Consider the following 21,942-nt stretch of genomic DNA (forward strand, 5'->3'; position numbering starts at 1 on the left):
TACATATCTCTATATCTTTTTTTAGCGTTTTTTATTTTTATATTATAAAAAATATCAATTTTTTATATACAAATTAATGCCTATAATTTAAAAACATACTAATTTTTAAATAAATTAATAAAAACTTATTATTTTATGTATTGATATTTTATAAATTACTTAATATATTTTTTCAAAAAAATATGTTTTTAGTTTTTTTAGTTTTTTTACCGATTAACCTATATAATATATAAAATTATATTTTTTTAGTAAAGTTTTTTTATAAAAAAATTTATTGTTTGATGCTCATTTTAAACTATAAATTAACATATAAATAAATTTTTTTATAAATTTTGTAAAAATTTTAATAATTAATTTTTTTTACAATTCAGTCCCAGCTAATCTATAATTTACGAGTACATTTTCGCTTTCAACCACTTCATTAGCTCGACGAGACTTTCCCAATACCGCATGCCGATCCCAGAGACCTCATCGATTTAGTGAGTGTTCTCGTTTCCTTTTTATTTTTCTTATTAGTAAATTAAGGTTTAAAAATTACTTTGTTTCATTCTAGCTTCTTTAATTGTTTTAGTGACTGTGTTTATAATTATTATAGATAAATATTTTATGTTTTTTTGTGATTGTTTTAATTAAATGTCACAATATCGCATTATTTTGTATCGAATACAATTGTTATGTTGACTGAAATATTTTTTTTGACAATTTGCCCTCAGCCCCCCCCATCAATAAGTCCTGGTTCCGTCCCTGCGTTTAGGAATTGCGAAATCGGGGAGCCGAGCACAGCCCTTGAACTGGGTGGGAGATTCCATGGCGAGATGGAAGAGCACAGTTGCGGACTCTCTGAGTACTTTTTCTTGTGGAAATTTTGAGTGACGCAGTTAGGAACTTCCATTGAAACAAACAAAAAGTCCTTTTTATTTTGTCCTCATTTATAAAATTTATTTTTTTAATAATATAATATAAATATCTTTAAATTATGAAATGACGCATGTGACCTTATAGAATTTGTCGTGTATATATTATCTATGTAAAAAACTAAATTAATCATGAGATGATTTAGTGATTTATCAATTTAAATTTGTGATTAAGCATTATTTTACTATATTCAACATTTTATTATTATTATTATTATTATAGGGTGATGTACCTGTCATTTAAGTTAGTTTAAAAAAACACCTTTTGAGTGACACTAATAAGTATGAGTGAGCGTAAATAGTTATGATGTAAGTGGATTTATATGTAAGTGATTGTTTGATTTGATGTAAAAGCTTAAATTACATTTAAGTGGCTTTACATACCAATTTTTTTTAGTATTTCAATTTTAGTAAAATGTACTATAAATTAAAACGCAGTAAATTAAGTAAGTGGTATCCACACCGTCATTTGAATATCATATTTAATTATATAAATATTTAATAAAGTAAGTTGTAAAAATTAATTATAAAAATATTAAATGTTAAATATTCTTATAATTTAATATTTATATGATTAAATATTTTTATGACAAAAATATTAATTATAAAAATATTTTTAAATAAAAAAATTAAATAATATTAGAAAGACTAAAAATATTAGAAAGACTAAAAAGACAGAAAGTACACAATTGTATGGACCTGTACGGCAATTAAACCTAAAACTTTTTATGACTAAAATATTTTATAATTGAAAATATTATAACAATAATTAGTACAGTAAGTGTTTTTAAAAATTAATTATAATTTTTTTCAAGTAATAAAATTAAAGAAATATTATATATTTTTAAATTTAATAAATAATTTATTAAATTAATTAATTATTTTAACTTAAATTATTTTTTATGAAGAGTGTTAGATGATGATGATAATATAAAGGGGGAATCTCACCATCTTACTTACATAGTAACTATAGTTTTCAACTTACATAAAACCAAATAAACAAAAAAAATAAATATATCATTTCTAATTACCACAAACCAAACAATAGTGATGTAAGTTGAAATACAACATTTTCATTTCGAGACAATCAAACAACCCCTAAATGCAAAATATAACACTTTAAACTTTGAGAGATTAAATTACATAAAAGTCTAAAAAGTCTCCAACATTGCACTTATTTTTATTCTACTAAATTAACATGACAACCACAGAAAACACAGCGGATGACAGAGAGTGGAGTTTGAGTTGAATTAAAAAAGATTGATTGGATCACACACATGGATATATATATATATATATATTGGATCTAAACTTTGAACAGTCCAAGCATGACTCAAATTGCAAGTCAAGAGCCCAAAATTGATCGTAATATTCTCCATAAGTGAAGGTCTTTGTGATTCTTGGATGCTCTTCATCCACGAGCTCCCTTGCTAGTTCTATAACAGCATCATAAGATGGACAGTAAAATGTGGCCATTGAGATCCTCTCACTATCTTTGTTTACAATGGCCCTATGCAACACACTCTTGTATCTCCCATTGCTCAACACCTCCAACACATTAATTAATGTTAATTAATATGTTACAGTTTGTGATCTGAATCATATTTGATTAAATTTGATAAAGCTTATGATACAACTTATATGGATTTTTGAATTATGAAATTTTTTTTGGGAATTTATGTGGTAGGAGAAGGATTGGGTCTATAGATCCTATTTTGTAGTCCACCATTAATCCCACTAGTAACATAGGGTCTATAGATCCTATTTTATAGTCCATCACTAATCCTACTGGTAACATGGGGTAGGGAGCCTCCTTGTTGTAGATTTGTTTATAGAATTTAAGCAATCAGATTGGATGTTAGGAGTAGAAAAGTTTGTCCCTAACTAATCTAGATCAACCCGACTTGTAATTGAACTAAGACCAATTTAAACATATTTTATTATGATAAAATGTTCTTTATATTCTAACAAAAGTTTAACCACTACCTAACACAACCTTTGATAAAGTGTGGAGCTAACCCTAAAACAGTTAGGAATACTGCCAATTGGTGTTGATTTATAATAATGAAATAATTTTTCCCAAATTAAACCATCATGATTGCACTTAATTTTTAACATAGTAAATCATCTTCTCTATCATTACTTGTGGTTTTTCCCGAGTTCAGGTTTTCCACTTAAATTGGTGTTTTTATTTTATTTTCTTTCACTTATTATCATAGGTTATTTCCTTTGTATTACATTTTCAATGCAAATTTGTCCAAGGGAAAAAAGGTAATTAAACAAAGTGAAAGAACATACCTAAATCTGATTCCCAATATTAATGATCAAAGTGTTTGGCAAAGAGTTAACAGCCAGCCATTTGCCATTCCTAAGAACGTGCAAACCAGGAACATTGTCTTGCAGCAAAATAGTGATGGCATTTAGATCATTATGTCCTGGCAATCCAAAGGTCAAGTCTGGTTATGGACATGGAGGGTAATAGTTAATGGACATATGTTGTGCTTGTGTTCCCTAATGCTTTCTGCATGTACTCCTTCTTCCTTCATAAACTCTCTGAAATGGCCTCAAGTAGTTTCAATGCCAACTCCTTCACTCTCTTACAGTACTCTCCAACTATTTCTTTTCATTAAAAAAAAATATAAAAAATATCTATATATTATTTATCGTTAATTAAACAATGAAAAGGTTGATAATGTATATTATATATATATATATATATATATATATATATATATATATCACTGAAAAGAAGGAGGGTTGGAAGGCCATTGATGAATGAAGTCTTAAGTAGTCTCTCTAACCAGATATTAACTCCACATTCCTCAGAGGTTGTCAAAATAGAGTGCTCATGATGAGTACATTCTATATCATATTTTGCATATCTCCACTACACTCCTTCACTTGTCTTTTAGCGCATTTTGTCTATAAATGATGCTATTCTGGGTATGTTTGTCCTTGTTCCAGGTTTTTAGGGCTCATAACACACATGGAGTGAAATCAGGGACAAAACCAACTAATGAAGATGATAAGTGCTTGTGTATTAGTAATACGAAGTATTCTTTTCTTACGACAAGCATTACTTTTCTCAGATTTTATCGATAATACATGTGTATTTGTGTTTTTTTGTGCATGCAGGGTTGTGGAGACAAATATAGAATAAAGAAGCCAAAGTAGATTGCAAGTGCACTTAGCTAATGAAATCTTGGAGTGAACAAACGTGAAGACGCAAGTTGTGCTCAAAGACATGTGATTGTGTGCCAACCTCCATGGTGTTCAAGGAAATATGCAAATTGGAGGGGCACAAAGGCAGTCACAATTATGTGTTCCGACTTGTGTAAAGCTAGCAAGATTATCATCAAATGTGCTTTTATTTGAAGATGCAATGCAATCTACAACGTATATGCATGTCCGTTTATGTTTCCTCGATGAAAAATGTGGATTTTGGGAGTATTTTGGTGGAGTGTTGTAGCAAATCACTGTAGCATTTACTATAGCATTTACTATTTACAGGCCACAAAATCGATTTCCTGGAGATTCACACAGCGTGTCTAAATTTCACATGCTCGAGTGGATGCCCGGTTCCATCCCTATTTAAGTCATGATTTCAGCCCGATTTGAGAATCCTCTTTTCCATCTTTTGGTTATCTTTTCTCCACCTTTGGAGGCACTCGCGGCTAGGGTTTGGAGAGGCTTTGGCTAGATTTTGGAGGGGTTTACGGCCTTCAACATCACGTTTCCTTTGGAAGAGAGTTATTGGGGGAGCTTTCGTCGCCCTAGGCTTGACGAGGGGACCTTTGGAGAAGACGCAACCACTCCACAAGACCATTGACACGAACACCAAGGGGGTTTTATTAATGGATTACATATTTTTACTTTTGATTTCATTATTGATTGTATTTTGCTCTATGGAGAGCTAAACCCCTAGTAGGTATTTGGACTTGTAAACCCTAGGATGATGTTGTCTCTTTGACCTTTTATTATGCTTCCTTTAATTGATATTTTAATTGAGCTCCAATCTTGAATGCCTGTTGAGTTGATTTTCCCTTAGAGTGACACTAGGGTTGAGAATCCATTTTGGTAATCCTTGTAGATAAGTGACACACCATGAAGGTTAGACAATACTAGATTTGAGAGGGTTGGGAGGGTGAGTCGAGAGGTAGCGGAGAGTCCCCTTTCCCTTCCAGTGTAATTTATCCTACCTCAACATTCCAAGAGTTCTTTGCGGTCACAATAGAGTGAAGTGCTAAGAGACAAACTCTGCTGCGGCTTAGTTACACAAGCAACAGAGTGAAGCGTTGAAGTAATCCTTAGTATCTGGGGCTTAATTGTGATTAGGGGTCTTTCGCCTGGACCAAAGGGTTAGATCCATCTTAGGGAATAGAGTTTATCATTTGGAATCCCTAGAGCCTAAAGCAACCTAGCACAGTGTGAGGTGTCGAGATTGAGAGATTTCTCCACTGGGGCATAGTGTAGGGTTAGTTACGGTTGACCTTAAATTTTGGGACCGTGTGTTTAAGGATCTCCACAACTCATTAAGCATTAGTTAGGGAACATAATGATTGGTCTTGCACTTGAAACAATAGTCGTAGGGTGAGCAATGTCCGGGCGCCCCATTTATTGTCGATTGCCTCTCCTATCTTTTATTTGCGCCTCTTTCTTTCCTTATTTCTATTTGCATTGATTCTTATTCACATCATTATCGATTCATCTTCATTCTAGTTAAATAGCAATCTTTATGTTTCTAATCACTATTCCCTGTGGATTCGACTACCCACTCATCGGGATATTATTACTGCGACAAACCCATGCACTTGCGATCCATACGCAAAAGGGCGTTTATCAGAAGACAATTCTTCTAAGTGACCAATGCAAGCATGGGTAGAGCACAGGCGTACCGTCTCCCCATGGTTTTCTCTATCTAGGATTTTCCTGGTTGTCAGTGAGAGCACGGGCGAAGCAGGGGGGTGATTTATCCCCATGATTACTTTGGGAAAAGAATGTCCTATACTTTCAGGGAAAGTATGGTCCGCATGATCCTTTCATGGGTGTGCTCAAGCTAAGCACGGGTGGAGCATGATCGTGCTCTCCTTTGGATTCCCTCTAGATGGCACTTACCCTTTTCACTAAGAAGCTTTAAGAAGAGCACGATCTAAACACAACCGTGCTTAAACCGTGTCGAGCCCGAAAAGTCCTTTTTAATGCCTAGATTTAGGGTTTCTCAACATCTCTTGTTCGAGAGTTTTCTTCTCCAATGGAGGAACCTTCGAAAGAAGGATGATCAGCCACTACCACTCAAGCTAAGGAGGCTAAGGGTGAGTTAGAGACGTCGAAGGAGTGGAGTTGCCCATTTCATGGAGCTTTTGAAGTACATTTGAGGAGATTTTATAAAGAGGGGAAAGTCTAGATATCTCTCTTCCTTATACTTGTTATTCTCTCTCATTTGTATGAGTTCATGAGGGGCTAACCGTTCTACGGTGCCCCGGGATTGTGAACTATGTTATTTTTTATACTTTGACTACTTGAGTTTCAATGCCTATGGAGTTATATTATTTTCTTGTGTTTATTCATGTGTTTGCATAACTTGGCATGCTTGATTTGCGTAGATGATTGTATAAAACTTGGCATGTATGTATTACCGTAGTTGCGATTACCTAATGTAGTTGCAAAACTTTGCGTGTATGAAGCCGGTAGTTATACTTGTAGAACTTGGCATATTTGATAGCCGTAGATGCAACATTGCTTTTGAGCACATATAAATATCTTAGAATGTACCGTGGTAGGCATTAGACTCAAATTAGTATCTTAGGCACTTAGGAATCATCCTGGGGCATTGTCCTCTTGTTTCGACACTCAACCCTAGTTTCCTTAATTCTTCCACCCCCTTTGTTTTTATTCTTGTAGTAGTTAATACCTTTATAACCCTTTCAGTTAACTAGACATTAGGGGATCAACTAGTACTAGAATTCTAGTCCCTGAGGTTCGACAACCCTACCCTCTCGTGGGGTACCACTTTATTACTTGTAACGATCCTTGTACTTGAGGAGAGCATATCAGCTCACTAGTTTCTCTATCTAGCTTCTTCCTATTCAAAAGAGATCTTCTTCTGATCTCAACAGAGTGGGAATGGGATGACCGCCTCTGGTTCTATGGCTCCTAAACCCTTGAATGGCACCAAAATCGGCATCTCCTAGGCAAACGTTGTTAGCTCATAGAGTAAGGATGTAGAATCTGACGTCCCGCCCCACCTCTAGAAAGAGCATTTTGATAAGTTGAGAAGCTCTATCCAATGTTATGTGAAGCTTGATCAAGATCTTTTTCTCCATGCCAAAGACAACATGTAGTTACCCTCACGCCAAGTTCCTAGGAAAGGCCCTTCCATTGGATAAAGCTAAACTTGCTTTTACCCATGCATAGCGAAGTTTGGGTGGCTTTATAGTTGCTGATCTCCCTAATGGTTTTTATTATGTTTGTTGTGAAACACAAGAGATGCAAAACATACTCCTTTTGGAGGGACCTTGGACAGTATTAGGCAGAATGCTACAACTCTCGCCATGGCATGAATCTTTTCAAGCAGCATTTGAAAAACTTTCTTTAGCTGCTGTTTGGATCCAACTGTACCATTTACCTATTGAACTATAGGGGAGAGACCTCCTGGAGATGGTCACCTCTTAGTTTGGAAGAGCCCTAAAAGTTGATGGTTATACCCTTAATAGATCTAGAGCCAAATTTGCTCATATGTGTGTAGATTTAGATCTATGTCAACCTCAGCAACAAGGTAATTGGGTTCAATATGGAAACAACTATGTATTTATCTTAGCCCTCTATGAAAAACTCCCAGTCTTCTGCTATAAGTGCGGACGAGTCAGACATGGTGAAGCAAGCTGCAGCTTTACTAGTAGTCGACAACGTATATTTGTTCAATCAATGCCCCCTGTGCCAGTAGCTCAGGAGCTAATGCAAACTGGCAAGAAAATGTAGCTTGATGGGGCTACTATAGAGTAGGAAGGTGTTACTGATGGCCATGAAACTCGTTCTTAAATTCCTAAAGTGAAGAGGAGATTTCCAATGATTTTAGACCCTGGTTAAAGTATCGAATGCGGAGAGGCTTTTCCCCCGTCCATGGCCATGGTGGAGGCCGAAACTTTCCTCCGATGAAGGCCCGGGAGAACGATGTCCAGGTGCTGACACGTGGCTTGACTCCCAACACGTGTTTGACAAATCGGCCCTTTTTGCTACACATGGAGGATATGCACGGCGGGGTAGAGGGGGTCATTTTTTTTCCCAAAATTCTTCTACTCAATCAAATGCGTATCTCGATGAAAATCTATTTGTTGGATACAATCTTAAAGATGGAGGAAATTCCATTAGGGATTTGACATCCTCTCTGCAGCCGTCTGACAATTCTCCTATGGAGTTGTTGCGTTTCTTGCAGCCGCTTGTCAACACTATCACCGCCACCTGCAAACATCAATGTGGTTCTTTCCGTAATTATGATGTTGAATCTTTACTTTTTCCAACTTTATTTGGGGTAATAATATTTTTGATTTGGGTTTCATTGGCACAAACTTTATGCGGTGCAATGGGCAAAGTGGTTTAGCCCATCCGTGGTTGAGATTAGACCATTTTCTTGCTAATACTAATTGAATTTTGAGTTTTCATTCTTATTTTGTTCGATACCTTGCTAGCATCAACTCTGATCACTCCACTCCCTAATGCTTCTCTTTGCTCTTTCAAAATTTTCCAATAAAAAGAAAAATTTTCAGTTTGAAAACTTTTGGTTAGACTATGTTGGGTGTCATGATAATGTTTTAAAAGCCTAGAATATCCACTCTTCTTCCTCTCCGATCCATGCCATTGCTCACTCTATCCCTCATACTAAGGCTAATCTCATCAGATGGTGTTCCTCAGGCATAAGTACTATTGATGCTGAAATCCAGAACATTGAAAAAGAGATTAGCAATCTTGAGGACGCAGATGTTGTTTCCTTCAATCCTCATCAAACTTGTTTTCGCGCCCCTCTATAATAGACGCAATGCCCTTTTGTGCCAAAATTCCATCTATTGGGCCCAATGTGCGAAGCTTCAATGGATGAACAATGGAGATCGAAACACCAAATACTTCTATAATTTTGTTAAATTCACTAGCATAGGTACATAATCAACGCTATCGAGGACAATGCTGGTAATATCTTCACTAATCTCCCGGATATTGAAAATTGTTTTCTTGATTACTATAAAAATCTTTGGTCTTTTAAAATGTCTTTCACTTTTGATCAACGGCTTCATATCATGGCAAACGACTTTGCTACAATCTCTATGGAGGATAGGGATGCTTTGATTAAACCTGTTTCCAAGGGGGGATTTTTCGCACCCTAAAATCCATGCCTTGTAGTAAAAGTCCAGGCCCAGATGGTATGAGTGTTGATTTATTTATTTTCTATTGGAATATTATTGGTGATTCCTTTTTCAAAGCCGTCTACCATTTTTTTAATACTTTTAAAATGGCCCACTCTAGAGGTTAAACTTTTGTTGCTCTTATTCGTAAGAATGATTCTCCTGATTTTGTTACTGAGTTTTGTCCTATCTCCCTTTGTAATGTCTGTTATAAAGTTATTTATAAAATTCTTGGGAATCAGTTGAAAATTGTGATTTTAAAACTAGTTAGGCCTGAACAAAGTGGATTTCTTCTTGGACATTCTACTTTTGATAATATCATAGCCACCCAAGAGATTGCTCACTCTATCAAAAATGACTCTCTTTCCCCATCCCTATGATGATTGCGAAAATCAATATTGAAAAAACTTTTGATTTTGTTGAGTGAAAAGTTATTCTTGCTACCCTCCAGAAGATTGGTTTTCCTGAGCGTTGGATCTCATGGATTCAAGTGTCTTTCTTCTGCCTCCTTTTCTTTTCTCATTAATGGTTGCCCCACCTTTTGGATAACTTGTCATACCCCGATCCACGAGCCCATGGGATACGACAACCACTATGACAACCCGAGGAGGGATACCCATGACACTTAACTCTTGAGTTGCAGCAAGGCTAACCGAATTTTGGAATTTCCCAATCCTGGATACAAATCTTGAAATAACAATACTACACAAATTATACAAACAAAAACTCAAGGGTATGTAAGGGAAGCCTCAACAACAAGACCTGATAGTAGAGTTTAAGAACTATACTGATCACAAGTACATCTAAGTTTCCAAGAAATTAGACAAACATACAAATCATACATATAGAGTTTCAAACACACTAATGGATCCATGCTCTAATACAACATATACATGCTCAAGGATAACATACATGATCTTAGAAATGAATGAAAATAGACAGTGGATGCCCAGCACACCGCTTCACTGCCACACTACTGCCTGCAAAAGTCTGGGAAGAGGAAAGAGGGTGAGTAACCTAGGTCACTTAGTGAGTGGGTTAGCATCACTATTAAAAGAATATACATAAATACACAATATAAATAACCAAGAATAAGCTTTTACCCAAGATATAACATGACTAAAACAATATGGTATATAATAAAAAAAAACAGGTACAATAATACCAGAGATAGCATAAAAGAAGCCTTTTCTTCAAATAGGTTTTCAACAACAAATTCTCAAAGTACTAAACAAAGTTTTATAACCCATAAAACAAGTTGAACATCAAGCCAAGCTCGGATGAGTAACCTAGGTCACTCAGTGAGTGGGTTAGCATTACTCTTAAAAGAATACTCCAAAATACACAATATAAATCACCAAGAATAAGATTTTACCCAATATATAACATGATTATATGACATATTATCAAAAAAACAGGTACAATAATACTAGAGATAGCATAAAAGCAGCTTTTCTTCAAATAGGTTTCGACAACAAATTCACGAAGTACCAAACAAAGCTTTATAACCCATAAAACAAGTTGAACATCAAGCCAAGCTCTTACATAAAAATCAGAATAGTTTGGTATATATAAAAAACTATATAATATAAGTTTCAAAATCTATAAAACATAATACTCGACGTCAAATCAAATTTGTGTGAGACTACCCTCCTAAGAGCGACAGCTGGGCCTCACCCCCTCATCACAAATCAAAATAGCAATGGAAAAGATATGCAAGAGATTACTTCTCAAACACAACTGCATAAAAAACACAAACTCTTTAAAATACCCCATTCATAACCCACCCAAAAAGTATTGGTCTGAAAATTTCTCCAAACCTTTGCCATGGTCATGGCTAGGTTTAGACCATTAAGGTTCTCAAGCCATTAATGTTGACCCATCAGTTCATCGTATGGTGACTCTGGCTCCCAGGTTACCATCCAATTGGGGTTCTACACCCCTCCTAAATTAGTTGAAAAGGATCAACAGGTCTTTCGTGCAGCCTCAAAAGGCTGGCCGCTAGGATCGTTTACTGCAGTAGGGTACCATCATACAACCCAAGCAATACAAAATAACAATATGGAGTCCATAGCCAGGACAATAATCAACAATATAATAACTGCCATTTCCACATAAAGGAAATGAAGAAAGCACAAGCATATCCAAAGTTTCATAAAAGAATACAATCCACAACTCATAACACAAATGTCATCCTAAAAAGCCTTCCCTTGAACCACTATTTTTCAAGTATGAAGCATCAATAAAGAACTTTACTTCAAGATGATCAGAGCTTTGATTCAATTATTAAAATCATGAAAAACTTCAACTCAAGCAATATAATATATAAAGGTATCATTCTACTAGAATTATGAATAACAAACCCACTCATACTTAGATGATTGAGCTCCCTAATATCTAAACCTCCGCTGGCTCCTTGCCTCAAGCCAAAAGTTCACCGCCTTGCCAAAGCACCAACACAAAACAACAAACAATAGTTAAACCAAGCAAAACACAACCAATGAAACTGTAGGTTTCACTAATGACAAGTAACCCTAACTCAACTCTAGGGTTACCTCAAAACTAGGTTTCAAGGTTACTAATTAAATCCTAGAGGTTGGGCCTTCACTCTAAACCAAACAATCCAAAGAACCCACCAAGATCTACCTGTGCTACAGGAACTCCGAAAATAAGGAAGAAGAAGATCCAAGGATTACCTTAGATCAAAGCCATACAAACCAAGGCAAACACTCCATTGAAGATCCACTAATAATAAATAAGAAGAAGAACAAGAATCAAGCTCTCAATTAAGATTGCAAACAAACCCTAGATTCAACCATCCAAATAACAAACAAGGAAGGGAAGGATGGGAGTTAACCTTGAACAAAGGAAGGATCGAACTCTAAGATCCACAATCAAGCCCAAGAAATCCTCTTAAACCAGCCCTTAGACTCCAAAGAAAGGTAGAAGATGAGAGGAATAGGGGATGAGGGAGTTTGGGAGAAGAAAACAATGAAAAAAGAGTCAAAACGGGCTGGTCTGTGGCATGGTGTGCAGCCTGTACAGAGGCAGCATAGCCCCAAGAGGAGTTGTGTGGCCTGTGCACAGCCCACGCACTGCTAACATCCCTCGAAACACACCTCGAAACTCTCAGCAAGGGGCACCAAACTAAACACAAGAAGAATTCGACCAAGACATCAAATCAACAAACAAAGAAAGACCAAAGTACACCACTCTATACAAGAAAGAAAAAATGAAATACCACACTCTACCCCCCTTAAAGAAATTTTATCCTTGAAATTTCCTTCTAAGAATAGCTAATAAAGGCATGAAGTCTAACAAGCCACTCTTACCCAGCATGGCATCAAAACTTCAGCTCTCCAAGGAGATCAACTCTGCTTCTAACACAACCCCTCAACTAGAACAAGATAACCTAGAAACACTAAGTTGTCAAACAAAACAAGCAACACAAGAGCTTCACGTAGAAGGATAGACATTATACCTATAATCATATTTGGTCTGCACTCTGGTTCTTCATTGGTTAGGGCAAAAATCATAGTTTGAGATCTGGTCTGTGGCGTGTTCCTCTTGGTTGTGGAATGTTGCTAGCAGCTATGGATTTGGTAGTAATGGCCTATGTCTAAGTTATAGGCTGGGTACCCCTGGTTTAATCAGAATGGCCTGGAATAGGCATTGGAGTAAGATAGTCACGGTTTAACCCGGGCATGCTAACTTAATGTGACCCATCTAACCACACTGATAACATCTTCACGGCTCTAGACACCGCTCTTCGTGGAATCTATGACAATTCCAATACTATCTCTTAATCCCTGTTTATCCTATACCTGGCACACTACCATAAGATACTGACTCTGTTGTCCACTGGACTGGCTCAGAGGAGACCTGAAGAAACCAGTTGAAGGGGTACCCCTAAATGAACTCTTATCTTTGCTCTTCTTGGAGGGTTGACTCATTTCTATGCCTTTTCTCTTAGCCAAGTTCTCCTGGACTCGTCTGTCTTCCTGAACCAACTTTTTTGCCCAAAGAGTCAACTGTACTACCTCCTTGAAACTCTGATTTCCTGTGACTACCATCCTCTCCCGGATATTGAGATTCAACCCTAAATCTAACTTTGAACACAATACCTCCTAAGTGCTTACCAACTCCAGTACAAAGTTTGTCAAGTCCTTTCGTTTTGTCTCATATTCCGTCATCGATTTACCACCTTGATTCGGCTACATGAACTCTTGTTTCTTCTGATCCTTATATAAATAGGTGTAATACTCTTCATCAAATTCCCTCTGGAAATATGTCTAACTCAAAGAAATATAGGAACGGTCTTTCAGACTCTCCCATAAAACTCTTGCTCTGCCCTCACGCTATCTCATGGTGACCTTGCGCCTCAGCTCATCCTCTAGAAGAATATTGTCGAAAGTTGCAATCACCTTCTTTAGTCACTCCTTAGCTACCATGGCATCACTCGTGCCATCAAAAGAGCCACAACCCAATTGTCGGTCTTCCTTCAGAAGCTTGGCTAGAAACAATCTCTGATTGGATCTATTGTCCTTAATGGAGGGCTCGGGGAACTGATTGTGCCAGGGCCAGTACTGAAACAGGTGGTTGTGTAGTCAGTACAGGTGCTCTGAACATGCCCCAAAAACTCATGAAGTCCCTGAACTCCTGGTAGGTAGGTTGTCTACCCTGACTGTCCCAATAGGCCCTGAAAGCTTGCATCGCCTCTAGAGACAGAGTTAACTCAGGTATTACAGCTTGAGGATTAGGCTCTGGTGCACTTAGAGCGCACGCTGAGGCTACTACGGCAGGTTCACACCTCGACGTGGTGCCCTGCCTAGGTGGCGAGGGAGAGGAGGGTAGAGATGGCACTCCACGATATCCACTTCTCAGTAGCACAGGGGTAGGTTCAACAGTAGGAGAAACTTCTCCCCTGCGTGTTCGCAGGCTCTCTGCTGGCATTTTTACTAAAAAGGGACACCAAAACAAACTTCTGAGTCAATTCCTACATGCAACAATGCTACATGCTCAACTCTTATTAAATCCAGTAGTTACTATAGAAAACATTTGAAGACAAGAACATTGTACAACAATTAGTTTAAATTAATAGCTCTAATAGCAATACAATTTCTAGTAGCTGGGGAGTGAAGTATGGAGATCTGATCTATCCCTTATTTTTTTTCTAGTTACCCAAAATCTTTCTGCTATCTTCAACCATGTAGTCTCTCTCAATCTTGTTCCTAGCTTCAATAGAAATCTCCCTAGAAATTTCAATCACTTAATATTAGCTAATGACTTGATTTTAATTACTAAAGCCTCTAGATTGACAGCCAGAAACTGCTTACTTTGTCTGAACATATATTATGATATTATTGGCCAGAAACCCACCTTAAATAAATCGACCATTTTTCTTCCCTCCTGGTGCAACAAGAAAATCTCTAGATCCATCTCTAGGATCTTGGGCATTAAATTGGTAAGTTTCCCTTTCACTTATCAGGGTACTCCTATTTTCCCCAAAAGACTTCTTATTAATCAATTCAATTTTATCACCAATAGAGTCAAGTCTGTTATCAATTCCTCTAACCACTCATATATTTCTACTGATGGTCGGACGATCCTTTTAAATACTAGTATCTTTTCCATTCCTAATTATTATTTTTTTGTCTTCCTCATCCCTAATTCTACACTTGAAGACATTTCTAAGCTCGCTCAAAATTTCCTTTGGGGCAGGACAAGCAATTGAAGTGGCTTCCACACAATGGGCTGGAACATTACTACGTTTAGCAAGACTAAAAAGGGAGGGGGCTTTTTGGCCAAAAAAACATTTTCGTAATTTTGAATTCCGGTAATAAACTCTATATTGATATTTTTTAATAGAAATTATGGTCATTAGTCATTAGGATGTTTGGAATTGGAATAGCAATGTTAGTTCCTCATGTTTTTTTTTAAATCTTTGTAAAATTGCTGATCTTCTTAAAGCAAACATCAAAGTTTCTTCCTGCAATCCTGATAAGATTGATTTATGGAAGGACCCTTATTTAATGGAAACCTACTTTCCTAAACATGAGTCTTGACTTTGAGAATTTAAACTTTGCTAATGTTCTTTCCAATGGCTGTCTTGATCATGAGATTTTGGAAAATATTTTTGGCTCAAACTTGGACTAGAATTGGATTGAGAAAATCATTGTTGATAATTCTTCTAACAATAGATATGGGGTCCTTCCTCTTGTCATACTTCAATTGTTCCGGTTATTTATGAATATCTGAATACGACTATGGGGAGTTCTAATTCCTGGTATGGTTGGCACAACATTTGGAACTTGTCTGTTATCCCTCATGTGAAGGTTTTTGTTTGAAAATTGGCTCTCGGTAAACTCCCCACTAGAGCTTATATTTATGATATCAATGTGCGTCCTTATACGGCTTGCAAATTCCGTGGATTCTCACTTAATCTAGAATTGTAGCAAGATCTAATCCTGCTGGTTTAACTTACTTGGCTCTTTGGGTTTTGATCCTCAATTCCTTAATTCAATTAAATCTGGAGAGTGGTTGAAAGCTAAAATTGAATCTTGGGATAGGGATGTTTTTGCCAAAGCCCTTATTACAACTACTACAAGGCTTATCTAGAAAATGAGGTGCAACTTTGTCTTCAAGAACTGGTATCCTAATTATGGCAGTATCCTATCCAAAACATGGTCTCAATGCTTTGATTACTTCAAAGCTATCAAAATGCATAACATTGAGTGCTCCAATCTTATTTCTTTTCATCCTATTATAACCTTCTACACTGATGCTTCTTGGACTGACCCATTAGCATGTTGTGGATTGGGATTGATCATTGATAAAGAAGTAGTACTACCATTAAGCTTCATGAAGTTTCCCACCGCCATTGACTCTTCCTGAAGCTTCTCACCAACTCAAGCTTACTATCCTACACAATTAATCTAGAATTCTCTGTTCACTGCCTCACACCACTATAAATAAGTGTGCTTCATTGCTTAGCAAGATAAGAAAGCAAGCAAGCTTAGATAGTTGCTAGGCCAAGTTAACCACTAAGCAATTTAAGTGTGAGCTAGTTAAGAGAGTATGCAGCCATTTAGAGAGAGAAGTAGTGCATAGTGAGAGAAAATATGAGAGTGCGAGAGTGATATGTAAAATATGAGAATTATTTTGAATAATTAATAATAGAAAAAGTTACATATATTCTCTCCCCACTCAACATTTCTGGTATCAGAGCCAGGTTGCAGGAAAGATTCTACCAGATCATCGACGAGTGGCCGAGCATAAGGAGTTCACCAGTGTTGCAAGAAGTTTGCCAGTCGAAGTAAGTGAGGTACCGATATTCTACCGAGGAGGCTTGCTGGACGTCAGGTGACCCAGACACAACAATGGAGTTCACAGGTACGACTGGTGGTTTAAAGAAATTAAAAAATAATAATTACATCAATTGAAAGGCCTATATAGAGTCCTATCTACAAAGACAGGACCTATGGGAGGTCGTAGGTGGGTCGGAAACGACTCCACCAGATGTCACTTTTGAAGAAGTGGCAGATGCTGCTGGTGATTCTAAATTAAAGGAGAAGAAGGCTCTAGCGGCAGAGAAGTCAAAAGATGAGGCTCTGCGAAAGTGGCGCATCAAGGCCGGCAAGGCAATGTTTGTTCTGAGAACAGCTGTTGAAGATGAGCTGTTGGAGTATATCAGAGATGCTGCTACACCAAAAGTTGCATGGAACACTCTCACTACACTATTCTCTAAAAAGAATGATGCCTGTCTCCAACTACTTGAAAGTGAGCTGATGACAATCTCGCAAGGAAGTATGACGATTAGTCAGTAATTCACCAAAGTAAAATCACTATGCAGTGAGATTGCATAGGTCGCCCCTGAAGAGAAGATCAGTGAGCAGCGAATGAGGAGGATAATTATCAATGGCCTTAAACCTGAATAAAGTGGGTTTATGGCTGCTGTTCGAGGCTGGCTAACACAACCAACATTGTTGGAGCTGGAGAATATGCTCGCCAATCAAGAAGCATTAGCTAAGCAGATGGCTGGTGTTTCCTTGAAGCAAGAGGAGGAGGCACTCTTTAGTGGTAGGAGGAAGGGTCGATTCAACCCAAAGTAGAGACCTATAACTGAAGACAAAACAAGCAAGCAAAGCAGGTCAAGGGAAAAGACTGACCTTTCAGGGGGAGCTCACAGTCAAAGGAGTACTAGCAACTGTCCATCCAAAGGAGGTGACAGTCGAGATGATCATTGCTATAATTGTGGTTAGAAAGGGCACTATGCATGAGACTGTTGGCATAAGAAGAAAGGCCAAGGAAATGAAGCAACATCAAGAAGTATCCAAGATACCAAACATCAAGGAAGGTATGTAGTGAAGAAGAGTGAGATGTTGAAGCAGCATTTGCAGTGGTCACCACCAAAGTGGAGGAGCAAGAAGAAAAAGAGGTGGTAGCTCTGACAGCAATAACAAAGCAAAAGAAGATCAATTATGAGAATGACTGGATCATCGACTCTGGCTGCTCCAACCACATGACAGGTGACATCAAGAAATTAGAGGCACTGGAGAGGTACAAGGGGAAGCAGGTGATTGTGACAACTAATAACTCCAAGCTGCCCATCACCCACATCGGTAAGACACTCATCTTTCCACGCTTCAATTCAAATCAAATTAAGCTACAGGATGTCTATCATGTTCCTGGGATAAAGAAGAACCTGTTGTCAGTCTCACAACTGACAGCACAAGGAAACTTTGTGGTATTCGGGCCACAAGAAGTCAAGGTATACCGCAATCTACAGGCATCATGCACTCCAGTAATGGAAGGTCGCAAATTGGAGTCTATCTATGTGATGTCTGCGGAATCAGCCTATGTGGACAAGACCAGGAAGAACGAGATGTCTGATCTCTGGCATACAAGACTGGGGCATGTGAGCTACCACAAGCTAAAGTTGATGATGGAGAAGTCAATGGTCAAAGGCCTGTCCGACATAAAAGTACAAACTGACACAATATGCGCTGGGTGTCAATTCGGTAAGGCTCATCAACTTCCCTTCCAACAATCTAAATTAAGAGCTAAGGAGCCTTTGGAGTTGGTGCACTCTGACTTATTTGGCCCAGTCAAACAAGCATCTATAAGTGGTGCCAAATACATGGTGACCTTTATTGATGACTTCTCAAGGTACGTATGGGTATTTTTCATGAAAGAAAAATCTGAAGCATTCTCCAAGTTTAAAGAGTTCAAGGAGAACGTAGAGAGTGAGTTCAACAAGAAGGTACGGTGTCTTCGTACTGACAACGGAAGAGAATATCTCTCTCAAGAGTTTAATGCCTATCTAAAGGAGCATAGGATTCGAATACAACTGACCTACCCCAACACTCCACAACAAAATGGTGTTGCTGAAAGGAAGAACCGGCATATAGCAAAGATATGCAGAAGCATGCTACATGCCAAGAATGTGCCAGGGAGATTTTGGGCTGAATGCATAAGAACGGCAGCTTACATCATCAACCAGCTTCCGCAGGAGAAGATGGGATTTTTCTCTCCATTCCAAAGACTATGGAAGATCAAACCCACAGTAAGTCATTTCAAAGTCTTTGGATGTGTATGTTATGTTTTTGTACCAGATCATCTTCGTACCAAGTTTGATAAGAAGGCGGTACGATGCATCTTTGTCGGCTATGATGATGAGAGGAAAGGATGGAGATGCTATGACCCAACGTCTGGACGCATCCACACATCCAGAAATGTGGTTTTTGATGAAGCTTCAGCTTGGTGGCCTTCAACAGACTCAGTTCAACCAAATATGACGGAGACTGAGCCAATAGTAGAAGAACAGTTACAAGACCAGGCTCAAGAGGTACCAACAACAACTGAAGAAGACATAAGTCCAATATCATCAAAGCCTAAGAGCCCATGGAAGACAGGAGTTCATGGAGAAGCTGAAGAAGACCCTACATATTTACCAGAAGAAATGCCTCCAACCTTAAGAAGATCATCCAGGGTAAGACACCCTAATCCTAAGTATGCAAATGTTGCACTAATCATGGAAGTTGAAGAACCAACGTCCTATCAAGAGGAAATTAAAAGTAATAAATGGAAGAGAGCTATGGAGGAAGAGATAGCTGCTCTCAAGCAAAATCAGGCGTGGGAGTTGGTACCAAGGCCAGAAGAAGCAAAACCAATCTCGTGCAAGTGGGTGTATAAGGTGAAAACTCGAGCAGATGGAACAATTGAAAGGTATAAAGCTCGACTTGTGGCAAGAGGTTTCTCGTAACAGTATGGAATAGACTATGATGAGACATTCATCCCAATAGCAAAGATAACAACGGTGCGAGTACTATTGGCATTAGCTGCAAGCAAAGGATGGAAGCTTTGGCAGATGGATGTGAAGAATGCCTTGCTACATGGAGAGCTTGATAGAGACATCTACATGGATCAACCATAAGGATTTGAAAGCAAGGTTCATCCAGAATATGTATGCAAGCTCAAGAAGGCATTATATGGTTTGAAGCAGGCTCTAAGAGCATGGTACAGGAAAATTGCAGAATTTCTTGTACAAAGTGGCTACAGGATGACAGCATCAGACTCGAGCCTATTCGTCAAGCACACAAAAGGCAAGATGGACATAGTACTGGTGTACGTTGACGACCTCATCTTAACCGAAGATCTCACTGAAGAAATCCAGTTCATGAAAGAAAATCTTTCAATCCGGTTCTAGATGAAGGAGCTTGGAGAATTGAAGCATTTCCTAGGGCTCGAAGTTGAGAAGACAAAGGAAGGTATGTTCCTATGTCAACAAAAATATGCAAAGGATCTATTAGAAACATATGGGATGCTGGAGTGCAAGCCACTATCTACACCAATGGAGGCAAACATTAAGCTTCGTGCAGGAGAGGGGAAAGACTTAGAAGATCCAAGGATGTATCGACAATTGGTAGGTAGTCTTATCTATCTAACTCTTACTCACCCTGACTTGGCATATGCAGTTGGAGTAACAAGCCGTTATATGCAAAATCCCAAGAAGCCACACTTGGAAGCAGTATGGCGGATACTTCGATATTTAAAAGGAATTGTGGATTATGGTATTTTATACCATAAAGGTGAAGGATGCCAAGTAACTGGATACTGCGACGCTGATTACGCCGGAGATTGTGATACGAGGCGATCAACTACAGGTTACATCTTCAGTTTAGGATCATGAGCAATGTCATGGTGCAGTAAGAGGCAACCTACCGTATCTCTCTCCACCACTGAAGCTGGGTATAGAGCAGCAGCTGTGGCATCACAAGAAAGCACATGGTTGATGCAATTACCGAGAGATCTTCATCAGCCGATTGAACAAGTAACACTTTATTGTGATAACAGGTCAGCAATGTGTCTAGCAGAAAATATGATGTTCCATGCAAGGACCAAACACATTGAGGTACATTATCACTTTCTAAGAGAAAAGGTTCTGTAAGGAGAGATCCACATGAAGCTAACACCAACAGAAGACCAAATTACTGACATCTTTACAAAGGGGCTCAACACAAAGAAGTTTGACGACATGCGTACACAGCTCGGAATAGTTAGTCGATTAGCAATTTAGATAATGTCGGTGCTGAGGGGGAGTGATAAAGAAGCAACACTGCCATTAAGCTTCATGAAGTTTCCCACCGCCATTGACTCTTCCTGAAGCTTCTCACCAACTCAAGCTTACCATCCTACACAATTAATCTAGAATTCTCTGTTCACCGGTTCACACCACTATAAATAAGTGTGCTTCATTGCTTAGCAAGATAAGAAAGCAAGCAAGCTTAGATAGTTTCTAGGCCAAGTTAACCACTAAGCAATTTAAGTGTGAGCTAGTTAAGAGAGTGTGCAGCCATCTAGAGAGAGAAGTAGTGCATAGTGAGAGAAAATATGAGAGTGTGAGAGTGATATGTAAAATATGATAATTATTTTGAATAATTAATAATAGAAAAAGTTCCATATATTCTCTCTCCACTCAACAATCATTATCTTCAATTACAAATTGATTCTATTTGTAGGTGCTAAGGGAACTAAAATGGAAAATTTAACTCATTCTGAAACTTTAACCATCAACTGGGTGTTGGACCTGTGCCAAAGCAACAACTAGAAACCTGATAAAATCTACTGTGTTTGCCTTGGAGTCATTCAAATGATCAATAATTTTGAAGACTACATTGCTTGGCACTACAAGGTTGAAATTCAAATTCTCCAACAAAACTTAAAGCTATATCCAAACGTCTTACTAGAATGCATTAACCGAGAAGTCAATACTATTGTTGATGCCATGGTTCACCATGGAAGACAAAACCCTCATCTTTCCTTCTACTACTGAGGCTTGGATTGTCCGTATTGGCTAGAAGACCTTTGCTATCACCTGAATTTAGAGTTTTAATCTTAGTTCTCTAGTTACTTTTTGCTTTCTCTAGCTTTATTCTTTCTTGCAAAAAATAAAATAAAATAAAATCACAATTTTGATGGTGAGGCTCTCCACAAGCCTCACCGTCAAAATTGTGATTTTTTTTTTGGATCATCAAAGTATGCTTTCATTCTCTCACAATTTCGCAATTTGAAGTACTCTTTGCTGATTTTTAACATCTCACTCAACACTATCTCAGGTATCCCATGGTTCTTCA

General features: G+C 37.8%; 1 protein-coding gene and 1 pseudogene across 1 annotated transcript; one reads left to right on the forward strand and one right to left on the reverse strand.

Annotated features, from left to right (window-relative positions):
• Window positions 1–2,001: 2,001 nt before the first annotated feature.
• LOC120284138 lies at window positions 2,002–13,500 on the reverse strand (annotated as a pseudogene).
• A 6,515-nt stretch (window positions 13,501–20,015) lies between these two features.
• On the forward strand, window positions 20,016–20,498 carry LOC120284139 (uncharacterized mitochondrial protein AtMg00810-like). Its single transcript, XM_039290937.1, has one exon. It carries the CDS (start codon window positions 20,016–20,018, stop codon window positions 20,496–20,498), a length of 483 nt encoding a protein of 160 aa, XP_039146871.1.
• Window positions 20,499–21,942: the final 1,444 nt, after the last annotated feature.

The sequence above is a fragment of the Dioscorea cayenensis genome, chromosome 19 (assembly GCF_009730915.1).
Source record: "Dioscorea cayenensis subsp. rotundata cultivar TDr96_F1 chromosome 19, TDr96_F1_v2_PseudoChromosome.rev07_lg8_w22 25.fasta, whole genome shotgun sequence".
NCBI lineage: Eukaryota > Viridiplantae > Streptophyta > Magnoliopsida > Dioscoreales > Dioscoreaceae > Dioscorea > Dioscorea cayenensis.